The 14,023-nt window shown below is 35.4% G+C and overlaps 1 protein-coding gene across 1 annotated transcript; it reads left to right on the forward strand.

Moving 5' to 3' along the window:
* Positions 1-1,918: 1,918 nt before the first annotated feature.
* On the forward strand, positions 1,919-9,036 carry lgals1l1 (lectin, galactoside-binding, soluble, 1 (galectin 1)-like 1). Its single transcript, NM_001005958.2, has 4 exons — positions 1,919-1,973; positions 5,175-5,254; positions 5,335-5,506; positions 8,474-9,036. The coding sequence occupies exons 1-4, from the start codon at positions 1,968-1,970 to the stop codon at positions 8,618-8,620; spliced, it is 405 nt and encodes a 134-aa protein (NP_001005958.2). The 5' UTR covers positions 1,919-1,967; the 3' UTR covers positions 8,621-9,036.
* Positions 9,037-14,023: the final 4,987 nt, after the last annotated feature.

Here is a 14,023-nt window from a genome sequence, read left to right on the forward strand (position 1 = left end):
TATGAAGGTCTAATCAAATAGACTACTGCACAGGTAGCACTTTGCTGTTAAATGCAAATTTTTAAGCATGTCAAAGTGTGCAGGAAGCAACATGCTCAGCTGAGGAATGCCTCTAAAACGACAGCAAGTGGGGGTGAAGCGAAAAGAACCTGAGGTCTTTCCAGCATTATCATAGGAACTCCCTCCCTCTCATCCCTCATCCTCTTTCTCGCTCTCTCTTTTACTCCCTTGGCCATTTGAGTGCGAAGGGAAGTCACAGGAATGGATAGGGAGAGAAAGAGAGAATTTCATCTCATCGACAAAGAGTTTTGTCTGCAAGTAGTTCTCAACCAGAGCTCCTCTTAACGCGAGCTCTCCTGGCTAAAAGCAGATTGCGAGGCCTCAAACGGAGCAGTGGTCGTAATGTCGAGCGAAATAAAAGACACACACTTTAGATCCTTTTAGGGTAAGCGGTTTTTGAGTTATTGCCAATCTGTCTATCACCGTCTGAGCTATTGTCTATCACTGAATGTGTCAGGCATATCGAAGACAAAACCAACCTTATCGCGCTCATTTGGCACCCACTGAATGTGCAGAGCCCCTAACATTTGCATAAACTGCTTCAATGAATGCCGATTCAGATTGTTTCAGTTCATGTGTTTTAACCTAAATGATTAATTTGAAAAACAGAATCATCTAAGAGTCATTATAGTACTGGTTTTGATTCACCGCAACATAGCTGCAGCTATGTGACGTTGCGCGATCCTTTGTTCACTGTGTGACTCACTATTATTTTTTTTACAGTGTACACAAATTATAGCCATCTGTGGGTGTCCAATAGATGTGAGGGGTTTATTATATTAAAATGTTGAGTTTCTGAGAAACTGAAGGAAATGCAAAAACTCTTGCCACTGTCTGAATCTCCCCTACTTTTTGGTCAAACAAGGATTCATTAAATAGATCGGAAGTAGATAAAAAACACTATTACCTTGTTGCCAGAGAAAATGAATGTTTTTTACGTCTCCAAAACATTTCCAGTTTGCGGTCTGTGTGACAGTCTCAACCCGCAGCACTATAAAAACAGTTTGCCCCTTTCAAAAACGTATCAGCTTCTATTTTGCTGGGAAAGCTCGGTTGTAGGTTTAGACTAAGCAAACAACACGTTCATGTTAATGTGCTCGTCACTTTCGCAAAGCAGCGCAAATTGGCAGTGCCACACCCTAATGTCACCAGCCCCAAAATGCCGAGTATTCCAGCATACAGACCACAAATACATCACCTCCGATACCAACTGCTACTTATTATATGATCAGTATGTTTTACAACCTGTGACATTTTTCATCTCTTCATAAGCCTGTCAACTGCAATACGCGTTCAATCACATTGTAAACCGAAGCCAAATATTTTATTAAAGCCTTAATAAGTACATTTGTTATGCTTTACAAGCGTAATTACATAAAATGTCATCTCTCGCAATGTACACCAACATTCACAGTGCTTAAATTCGTTCAGTTTTATTTAATTAGGTGTGTTTATAGCGCATTACAAGGGTATGCCTACAAATAGACGCTATACAGTAATTCTGCATGCCTTTTTTTCAAGTGGTGCTCACTGCAGAGCCATTTGGGCAGAGCTGAGCTCCAGCGAGGGGAAGCTTGAGCTCTCGCTCCTCCTTTCTTGCACTTCTACGAGTAATGTCACTGGGGGTAGGGTTGGTGTACACATTAAAATAGCTTATAAGAGGAGGAGTGAGAGCTCATGCTCCCCCTCGCTGGAGCTCAGCTCTGCTTAAATGGCTCTGCAGCGAGCAGTGTCTCTTTTTTTTTGCGATTGGTCAAGGTGGGACAGACAAAGAAATCTAATTGGCTGAAGCAAAGATCACCCATCTGAAGAGCTGAACACAGTGGGTATATAAGAAGCCCTCACACTGCTCAACTTTCTACCTGACACTTCATTTCACCTCACAAAGGGTCTCAAAAGACGTCAAAATGCCCGTGAGTATATTACAACTCGATATATTATTGATAGGTTTTATGTCAAATGGACTATAAGATTTGTTTATGAGTAAGAGAGCATATAGCAGTATGCAATAGTATGCCATATTGTAGAATGTTATAGATATTGTAGCCACGTGCATTGTTCATAGGTGTGACCCCTCATAACTTCAATACACTTACTGTTATATGTGGTTATTTCTAATTTCATCATAATGTTGTGATGGTGCTTATTTTTATTTTATATATATATATATATATATATATATATATATATATATATATATATATATATATATATATATATATATATATATATATATATATATTGTCCATATTAATTAATTTATTCATGAATATATGAAATGAGTTTAATTTCAAACTTTAGACTTAAAATAATAATAATAGTAAAGCAATTTTTGGATTAAATTGTTATTAATGTTTGTATAATAGTGTGAGTGTGACATCATGTGACTAGAAAAGCCCTAAAATTCTTTGGAAAAGGGAGGTTCCTAAAAAGTTGAGCACTTTTTAAAATTTAGTTTTAATGTCTTTGGTCTTGTTATATATATATATATATATATATATATATATATATATATATATATTTATATATATATATATATATATATATATATATATATATATATATATATATATATATATATATATATATATATATATATATATATATATATACTATATATATGTATATATAGTATCCCAAATATAGTTTGCTATAATTTGAGGTCATCAAGATTAGGTAAAAAAAAGTTAGTTATTTTCTTTTGCAAGGATGCTTGAAATAGACCAAAAGTTACAGAAAAACTTTGTATTTTTTTGCAAAAGTACATGAACAAATAGTGGAAAAAATGATGCTAATGAAAAACAGTGTGTAAAATATTTTAAAATATATTAAGCCATGAAATGTGAAACTGTTTCTTACTGTGTGGTAAGAAATCAGATCAGCATATTAGGATGATTTCAAAAGGATCTTGTGACCCTGAAATGGCTGCTGGTTTCTCTCCGTAAATGTAATTATATTTCAAATCAGTTGGCTGATGTGTTTATTGAGAATTGCATCATAATCAAATAATAAAAGTGAATCATGCTTAATTTAGGACAGACGTTAACTTTGCTGTCTTCTGCCGTTACTAATAATGAAGTAAGACTGCCCAATTCAAGCTCAGCTGCATTGTAAAGAGGCCTTTAGCTTAGCTCAGAGAAAGCAGCATGACTCAGTGATTTCTCACAATGCTAAACTGAAAGCCTGAGCATCACTGTCCTGCTTCCCTTTTGCAGCTAAACAGAATATTAAGGAAGGAATAGGAGGGGTCATTCTGCAGGGGCTTCTTCTGCAAAAATGTACAAAGACTAATGTGGAAAGAATTCACTTTTGCTACACATCTGTGCTTTTACATTCTTATTCAGAAACTTTTCACTTCCTATCTCTCTGTCTGATCATTTTCTTTCTCTTTACTGTTCAGCCAGCTGCAGTCTGCATCTCCTCTGTCATCATTAAACAGCTATATAAATCTGCTTTTCGTGGCAGCTGTGAGTCACAGAAGTCTTGTATACAGTAAGGTTTGATTTTGGTAGCTACGATAAGATACAGTAACTTCTTATCTGCATATGGTGGATAAGTAAAGTTAATAAACAAACTTTGCAGTTGGTTTAAGGAAGCCTAACCAATATTTTAGTTTTAAAACCCTAAAGTTTTGCTATGTTAACTTAAAATTATTTAATTAAAAAAAGTTTTGTCTTTTCATGTTTCTTAACAGTTTCGGCAATGACATAGAAGAAAAAAATGTCCTCTTTTCTGCAACTTGTTTTATACATGGGAGGCCAGTGGTGATGTCACTTCGTAAAGAAACATTACACACGTGCACATACAGTCCTGTAGTCACCATTGTTTTGGTTGTCAAATTATCACAAAATCACATTTTCCTACTTTACACAGATGCAAATGTATTTGAAAGTTTTCCTCTTTTTTTAAGCTGAAAATGACATTGATTGAGACAAAAAGATTTGGATCAGCTAAGTCTTTAGTCAAGAAACAACATCAACACTTGCCCATCCAAGCTTAACACTTTCTAATATATATATATATATATATATATATATTTATATATATATATATATATATATATATATATATATATATATATATATATATATATATATATATATATATATATATATATATATATACGCTGCTGAAAAAAAACAGCTTAAACCAGCCTGGTTTAAGCTGGACATAGCTTGTTTTGGCAGGGCTCTCAGCTAAGACCAGGCTGGAAATGACAAAACCCCCTCTAAAACCAGGCTGGTCGATCAGCTAAAACTAGCTGTTTTAGCTGTTATTTTTCAGTAGGGTGTGTGTATGTATATATACAGTTGAGGTCAGAATTATTATCCCCCTTTGATTTTTAGATGTTTCTTGAACATATCTATTAAAATATTATTTACTGTCATCATGGCAAATATATATTAGAAATATATATTTATAATACCTATTCAGAAAATACCTATGAGACATTAGGTTGGTCCATATACTATATTTTAGGGGGTATCTATAAAATATTGTTGCTATGCTGTTGCAAATGAATTTGTGTATTTATAGTGTTGCTATGATTGCTAGGTTATTGTTAGTATGTGGTTGTTGCTAGAAGCGGCACAGCTATGGCCAGAAGTTAACAGCAATTATTTATATTATTTTTTAAATGACCCATCAATGTGTTTTATGAACATCTACCCTACCCTGAACCTACCCCTCACACTAAAATATAATAGTGATTATTGTACAGTCAGTGTCATTAAAATTATACTATATTGATGTGAGCATGCATAGTATCCGAAGCTGTGTCACTTCTAGTTTTTACATTAGGAAACTGTGAGTGTTTGCTATAGGGTGTTGTTATGTGGTTGCTATGATAAAGTGAGTGTTTGCTATACGGTGCTGTTATGTGGTTGCTAGTGATCTGATGGTTGCCATTACAGAATATATGCACAGCTTTTCTCCAGACACCCGTACAAGTCAAATTTAAGAGGATGCACATGTTCTGCTATCTGGACCTGTAGTGTGTGTGTGTGTGTGTGTGTGTGTGTGTGTCAGATTAATCAGTCTGTGTGATATACAAAAGGAACATTTATTTATATGGAATTAAGCACACTGTGCGCTCTCTCTTTTTTGTCTTCTAGACTGTGCTTATACAGAATATGGCCTTTAAGGTTGGACAGACTCTGACTCTTACAGGAGTCCCCAAGCCTGAATCCCCAGAGTAAGTTTCCAAAATGCAGCTATTAGAATCTAGAATGTTAAAAGCAATAAAAAGTATATCTTCCACTTTCTCTTTTGCAGGTTTACCATTGACATTGGTAACAGCTCTGAAGACATCGCTCTCCACATAAATCCCCGATTTGATGCCCATGGGGACCAGTGCATTATAGTGTGCAATACATTCCAGAATGACTGCTGGTGTGAGGAGCACAGAGACGAAAACTTTCCATTTGTTCAGGGCGAGGAGTTTCAGGCAAGACACAACACTTTCACATTTAGCCTGAAGTTGGAATTTTTGTCTTTGTAAAGGCAAGTTTATTGCCTCTCAAACAAAAAAATAAAATGTAGGTTGGTAATAGTTTTTCACTCATTGGAAATAGATTGGAACACAGTGGTTTGCTAAGGCTGTGATCTCATTCAAAGGACTATAGCTGAACCCCAAATGGCACACTATGTACTTATGCACTTACACACTCAACAGCATAGTATATGTATGTAGTGTCATCCTAAACGGACCACTAATGGGTTTATTTTTACTAAGCAGAAATTCTAGCCATTTCCCTTAGGATGTTTGAGGGTTAGCAAATTAGTGAAACAAATGACCAAATAATACCTGTCATGAGTAAAACTGCATTCACAATCTGGCGAAGGTATAAACACTCTCGTAGAAGAATTTTGCTTTCTCAATCCTAAATAAATGAAGTAATCCAGCATTAGTGCCCGAAAGCTCTGCCTCTTCCGCTAGGTGAGCAAAGCTGCGACTGTTGAGTGTGTGACATGTCCATCATTCACACATCACACTTCCTTTTTAATGTATGACAAAGGACATCATCTGGGTATTTAAAGTACACTTATTCTTGTTGGAATAATATAAATATTTCAGTGTGAGTGCACTACTTACACTATTTACACTACAAGAGGGTGTAGAATAGTGCATAAGTATTCAGATTTTCAATTTCAGATGCACGTTTTGTCTCGTCTGAGTGACAGGTAGCCTCACCCACAAGGCACTGAATTCATCATCAGAGAAGAGATTTTGTTGCATCAGGAATTTATTGATTACATTCATTCATTAATTCATTTTCTTGTTTTTTTAGTCCCTTTATTAATCCGGGGTTGCACAGCGGAATGAACTGCCAGCTTATCCAGCACGTTTTTACACAGCGGATGCCCTTCCAGCCACAACCCATCTCTGGGAAACATCCACACACTTATTTACATTCATACACTACGGACAGTTTAGCCTACCCAATTCACCTGTACCACATGTCTTTGGACTGTGGGGAAAACCAGAGCACCCGGAGGAAACCCATGCAACCGCAGGGAGAACATACAAACTCCACGCAGAAACGCCAACTGACCCAGCCGAGGCTCAACCAGCGGCCTTCTTGCTGTGAAGCGACAGCACTAGCTACTGCCCCACTGCGTCGCTCTTATTGATTAAATTAATGGAATATTTTAATGTCAATGAAATCAATAATAATGCGCACATTAAACACTGATTTAATAGACAAAATAAAATCAGTTTTAATTTTATATTGATTTAAATTGAGGTGCTGTTTAAGCAGGGCGAAACGGTGACTCGTGGTTAGCACTGTCACTTCAAAGCAAGAAGGTCCCTGGTTTGAGTCTTGGCAAGGTCAGTTGGCATTTGTGTGTGGATTTTGCATGTTGTCCCCCTGTTCGTGTGGGTTTCCTCCAGTTTTCCCCACAGTTCAAACACGTGCGTTATAGGTGAATTAGATAAGCTAAATTGGTCATAGTGTATGTGTGTGATAGAGTGTGTATTGATGTTTCCCAGTTCCCAGTTCATTCCACTGTGGTGATCACTGATGAATAAAGAGATGAAGCTGAAAGGAAAATGAATGAATGCTGTTTAAGCATGAACTTAAAAATATAGCTCATCTAAGAGTGAAAATTCTGTCATCATTTCTTCAGATCTCTGTCCACTTAATCTGAAAAAAAAATGTTTGAAACTGCTATCCATTGAGTTCCATAGTACTTTTTATTCCTACTATGGATGTCAGTGCCTACCTGTGTCTAACATTCTTCAAAATATCTTTTTTTGTTTTCAACCGCCAAACTTTAAAAGCTTTTGATTCACCCAAGAGGGGTTAAATAGTGAGTAAATATTTATATTGAAATGAACTATCCCTTTAAGCTGAATAGTAACTGCTTACACACAATCTGGATTATATAATCAGAGATTTTTTTTAAAGTTATCAATCAAGCCACTTTAAAGTAAAATGCTTAAAGCAAACTTGTTCTTAATTTTAATATATTAATTTTAGCAACTCATTAGCATGTTTCCAGTTCTCTGAGGTTTTGACAGTGAGAATATATCAGTTCTTTTCAAAATTGGTTTATTGGCATGACCATAAAAATACAACATCACCAAATCTTGAAATGTGTGGAGAAAAATAACAACAATCAAATGATCTAAATAAAATAAAAGAAATAAATAAATAAATTTCAACTTAGGCGACGCAGTGGCGCAGTGAGTAGCACGTTCGCCTCACAGCAAGAGGGTCGCTGGTTCGATCCTCGGCTCAGTTGGCGTTTCTGTGTGGAGTTTGCATGTTCTCCCTGCGTTCGCATGGGTTTCCTCCAGGTGCTCCGGTTTCCCCCACAGTAGGCTAAATTGTCCGTAGTGTATGAGTGTGTGTGTGTGTATGTTTCCCAGAGATGGGTTGCGGCTGGAAGGGCATCCGCTGTGTAAAAACCTGCTGGATAAGTTGGCGGTTCATTCCGCTGTGGCGACCCCGTATTAATTAAGGGACTAAGCCGACAAGAAAATGAATGAATGAATTTCAACTTAAAAAAAACAAGGTATTAAATAAGAACAGGTGAACACCTCATACCACAATGTCAACATAAAACACACACACACACACACACACACACACACACACACACACACACACACACATTCTGTGTCACTGAGATCAGACAATAAGCATGAGTAAAACACATATCATTTATATTATACACATGCTGATCTGCTATCTCTCAGGCCATGGCACATCAGTAAATATCTCACAGCCAGTGCTGTCTGTTCCACTCCGACTATTATTTTTATTTGTTCCTCTAAATTTTAAATCTATTTTTTTCTCTAAAGCCAGTGATCTAGATTTCCCCCTGACTAAAATTGTCATCATGTAATTCAACTGTAAGTGGATAACATAAACTCTCATTTCTTTAATTCCTTTTCTTCCTTTAGATAAAAATCACATTCACCAATGAAGAATTTCTGGTGACTCTTCCTGATGGTTCGGAAATCAACTTCCCTAACCGTCAAGGCTCAGAGAAGTACAAGTATATGAATTTTACAGGCCAAGCCAGGATCCAAGGGATTGAAATTAAATAGACTAATAAAAAGTGGCTCACAGTTATAATCTGATTAATTCTATATTATTCTGTGCATTTCATTGCTTTGCTGATTTTTTATTCACCATTTTTTAGTCACTATGGAGCATCTCAATCACATTTGTATGCCAAATCAACGTTTTAATTTTGCTGTGGCACTGCCTGTCTAAACCACTAGAGGGAGCGCAACTACAGCAAATTGCTATGAGCTTTAGCGGTACATGCTAACCATTGTCTAGACTCTAGACTAGAGTTTGACTGTTTTACAAATAGTTTATTTTTCCGACTATTTTTCTGTAATACGACATCATGGTCTTAATTCTGTTTTGTAACTAAAGCAAATTAATAAACTACAGCTGTTGGCAGATGAAATTAAATCCTGTTTTCACAAATAAACTGAGTCTGTTTTTAAGTTTAGTTGTGCTTCTAATTCAAGGTCAAGGATGTACACAAACTGTGTAAGAACTTTTACAATGAAACAAACCTTTTAATTCTGTCAGGTGCTTGATATAAGTATATGTCAGGAATTCGAAGTCCCACTGCCAGTTTATTTTAAATAGGTCATGACATGAATGAAATATTCAGTGCATGAAAGACTAAACTGTGGTTGATAACAACAAAGCATAAATATATGTTAATGCAATAACGTTGTAGGGGAGAACGGGACGAAGATAGGCTATCATTTTTCATAAAAACCTATTTTTAAAAGATCATGTTTTAGACAGAAATATATTTGCTGTGGTTACTAACTCATAAGTGTGGTTTATCAATACCAGGTGGTATTTTGAACAAATGTAGAACAGCTTCATAATAAAAGTAACTATGGACAATTTATGTTTAATGTGAAATTATAATTTCACATTAAACATAAATTGCCCATATTCCTTTTGACTCTGTCAGTAACACATGGGTGGGTCAAAAGTAACACAACAATATTTACTAGATTTACTGACTTGTTTATTTCAAACATATCTGACTATGATCTTGTTAATGTTTACTGCAAACATATTTTGTCCTTTATTTTGGAAAAAAAAAGCATTTTTATATTTAAGGGCATCACGGTAGCATAGTGGGTAGCATGATTGCCTCACAGCAAGAAGGTCACTGGTTCGAACCTCACCTGGTTCAGTTGGCAGTGTAGAGTTTGGATTCTCTCCCTGTGTTTATGTGGGTTTCCTCCGGATGCTCCGGATTCCTCCACAAGTCTAAAGAATGAATTGGGTAAGCTAAATTGGCCGTAGTGTATGTATGTGCGTGATGCAAATGAAAGGGCATTCGCTGCGTAAAACATATGCTGAATAAGTTGGCAGTTCATTCCGCTGTGGCAATCCCTGATTGATAAAGGGATTAAGCCGAAAAGAAAATGAAAAAAATTTTAATTTTAGTTCCATCTATAGGCATGGGCCAGTGTATATGATAACCGTGGATAAAAATATCATATTTTCACAGTAAGCTATCATGGTATTGTGATTACTGCTCTAAAATAAGTTATTTTTAAATGTCTGGGTATAAATACAACACATTTTCCTTCATTGAACATAATATATATTTTTTTAAGAAACATTTAAAATATTTTGTAACAGTAAACCCGTCAGGATACATAATTCAAATAAATGATTGACTTCTGCTCTCTTCGTTACTTTTTAAAACACAGATTTCTTTAAAGCACTAAAAAAACACACACAAAACACACGTACATCTGCTTTAGGAATGGTATAACAGAAGATTTTAGCGGTTTTAAAACCTTGACTTTTTCAAACCACGGTAAACTTTAAAATTGGTTGTCAAATAGTTCAAATGTTTCAAAAGCAATCCAACAATTCAAAATGTTGAAAAATTCTACAATGTTTATGCATTTATTATTATAATTATTATTATTATTGGCAATATGCATAACTTTTTTTATAAACATATGAATTTAAACATGGCAAACTCTAAGGTGGAAGTGAAAAATAAGGTTTGGCTAAAATCAGTGTGACATAAATAACAGTGTTACTTTTGTCCTCAAAGGAACTCTCACCATTTAAATCTGATTTACTTTTACAATGAAAAAACTCTGACATTTCAAACTTAAGGATGTGTTATTGCACTGAATCACCTGCAGATTGATCATTAGTGTGATACATGAAAGGAGAAACTAAATTTGTAATAAGGAGAAAAGAACCGCTATAATTTACTTTTTGCACTTAAAAACTGAAATTTGGAGCTAAATTCGGTACACGGTGCTGAAATTACATGATATTTGGCAGCTCCATCAAGGGATGCATGCTGAATGTGCTGTTATAGCCTGGAAAGCAAATGTTGTCAGTGCTTTGAAAAAAATCACTTTACTTTCATCCCTACTCTCCCCTAATTGTAGTCAGTATTTGCTGAAAAGGTAAGTCTTTATTTGTAAGTAGCTTTGGATATAAATATCTGGCAATTTGTTGAATGATTAAATGAGAAGTCTGTATATCTTTGGTGTTTGAGCAGAGGTTAATAATTGAGACAAAGAAAAAATCACCATGTCATCCACTTCCAGGATACATGTTGTTCTTCATGCTAGAAATATTTCATTAATTTATTTGAGATTTTTTTTTCATCAAAAAGAACAAGGACATGATCATATTACGAATTATTTGTGTGTCCTGGATTAAGCAATTATGAAAAAGTAAATAAATAAATAAAAAATGTTCTAACATTCTCAAGACCACATTGATCCTCCCACACCAGCGAAATTGAACACCGGCTTCCATCTTTTCCACAGGAAGAACTCAATGCCCTAAATATTTCCTATTGATAAAGATAAAATAAGAACTATTATTATTATTATTATTATTATTTTAAATATGGATTTGGAGATGGAATGATACCACATTAGTCAAATTGTATTTTTTAAATTTTATTAATTTAATCTGCATAGAGAAATATTTTACTCAATAAAATTAAATAAGCAGATATATGTAGTCAGCTAACAGATTCACATTTTAAACAATTGAAACTTAAATCTTCAGTGAGCTATGATATTATTTTATGATGTCTACTAACAACAGTGCTGCCTCACAGTGCTGTGCCTTATCAAATTAGCTAAAAAGTAAAATCAAGCTTATCATAAAAATGAGCACAGATCGTGGTATTACTGAAAGTGTTATGTCCTTTAAAACTTTGACTAAAATTACATTCGCTTTCATGGAAAAGGGTATGTTTATGACTATTATCCATCCACCAGGGGGCGACAAAAGAGCCCTCAGATTCCCCTTTCCGGTCGCTTCTCGAGGCACACTCGGTTTTCACTAATAGCCATTGAATTCTAGATCTTGGTAAATGTTGATTACTGGCACGAGCATATGATATCTTTAATGATGTCTTTTAGAGCTTTTACATTAATTGCACTTGAACCATGCAGAGTAAATGCAGCCCGTCTAGACAGGAGCGACTCATAATTACAATCAGAGAATACATTAAATGTAGTTTGTTATAACTTTAGCAGTCTACAGTCTTGAGGTCTGATATGTGAGTAAATAATATTAATTAAAATAAATATTATTTTATTTGGTAATCTTAATTATGCGGTTTCAGGCGCAGTATGTTCCTTTAACGTTAACAGAAGTTCTAAAGCGCGAAAACTTAAATCAGGTGAACCAATGAATGAATCGCAATCTCAACGACACGTCATACGTTGTGGACTAGTCCCAGTCAGGGTACCAGTGCAGGGTAATTTACCAGTCAAGGATTCCATGTACACGATTATTTGCTGATTCATGATTTGGGACCAAGGGAGGTGATTGAGAATAAAAGATAAGAGCGTTAATGGACCTCGCGTGGTATTCTTTTGCCGTCCAACTGAGATCCACTCCAAATGGAGCGAATACAAGTGGGAGCTGCCTCATTTTCATTTAAAATACGAAACCCTCTGCTTTGCTGAATGTCAGTTTTAATAATCAATAATAGCCATTATGAAAGTATAATGCACAATAAGTTTATACATTATGGAAAATAAAGGCAAACGATCAGTCAATATACAGAATGTATGTGGTTACATTAATTATTAACTTCTCTTTGCACTCAGTCAAAACACGTTACCTGTGAACCAAGGCTGCCAGCTTTTGGCTTTAGCATAGGGTGAGAATTTATGCCCCACCTCTATGCCCACAAGCCACGCCCAAACCAAACCACGCCCTATTTATAAATCTATAAAAATTCTATATTATTTGAATAAATACTTTTTATAAAAAAATTTTATTATAAATAAAAGTATTATTATCCATTTATTATTCTATTCTAAATAAATAAAAAATATATTCTAAATGTATCTGGAAAACAATGTAAAGACTGAAGTGATATGCTAAGATCATTTAAGAATTTATAAATATAGGCCTATTAATAAATATATATAAATATGTTAATTTCATTAGAATGAAATTCTATAGACAATTGTAAAGAACACACACACACACACACAAAAAAATGTTTTATAGAATTATCTGTTGTGTGTTGTCTTATGCCTAGTTCAGACTGCGTGATTTTAGCCCCGATTTGAGAAATCTCCGACAAATGCCTAAAATCACAGGCAAAGTTAAAAGCGCTCATTTTCGGTTTATTTGGACTCACAAAATGGAGGAAAAACTAGTGGAGGTTTGACAGGACTCAGGAGCAACCGTGTCTGTTTGACGTTTCATCCAGAAGAAAATTAGTTTATTATCAATGTTGAAGAGAAATGGCTAATTCCCTTTAAACCCAGGTGAGCAAATATGTACATTTTCTACCCCATTAAAGGCTTCTTTCACATTATGTAGTTAATAACAAAATATATACTGTGTTTTTGGCTGTGAGACGAAGTTGTCGGCGATTCTTCCTATAGTAAAGTCATGCAATGTGAAAGTCCCTGTCACTGATCCATCTTGCAGTGTAAACAAAGCAGCGACGAAACGCTAGCCCAGATAGTCATGCTGTGTGAAAACATCTGCGACACGACTACTTTGAAAATCATGCAGTCTGAACTCGGCATTAGACCCGACTCATGGCCAAGAATTAGGTTTATTAAGTCTGAACTCCAAATTGTCCCTAGTGTATGTGTAGAGGCTAAGCCTTTTGCTTGAAGTCCCTGACATGTTGTTAGACAGGCACTCTTGGCTGATGAACTGTAAATGCAATGAACAGTATAGGCCTACTTGTTTCCATAGATATTTAGGTTTATTGCAGTTGCACACTCCAATAGTTCACAAGTTTCCTTCCAGGTAAGTTTTCGTTCGTAAACATCAAACACTGCCACATATCGTGACTTACAAGCCAACAAAACAAATCGTCACGCTAAAGCGTAAATGAACGTGTGTGCATATGTGTGTGCGATTGTTTGTGTGTGAGTGTGTGTGGCTCTGTGTGTGAGAGTGTGTGGTCAAAAATGTGCTCCCCTCCGTCTAGCATC

This window comes from Danio rerio, chromosome 3 (assembly GCF_049306965.1).
Source record: "Danio rerio strain Tuebingen ecotype United States chromosome 3, GRCz12tu, whole genome shotgun sequence".
Lineage (NCBI taxonomy): Eukaryota > Metazoa > Chordata > Actinopteri > Cypriniformes > Danionidae > Danio > Danio rerio.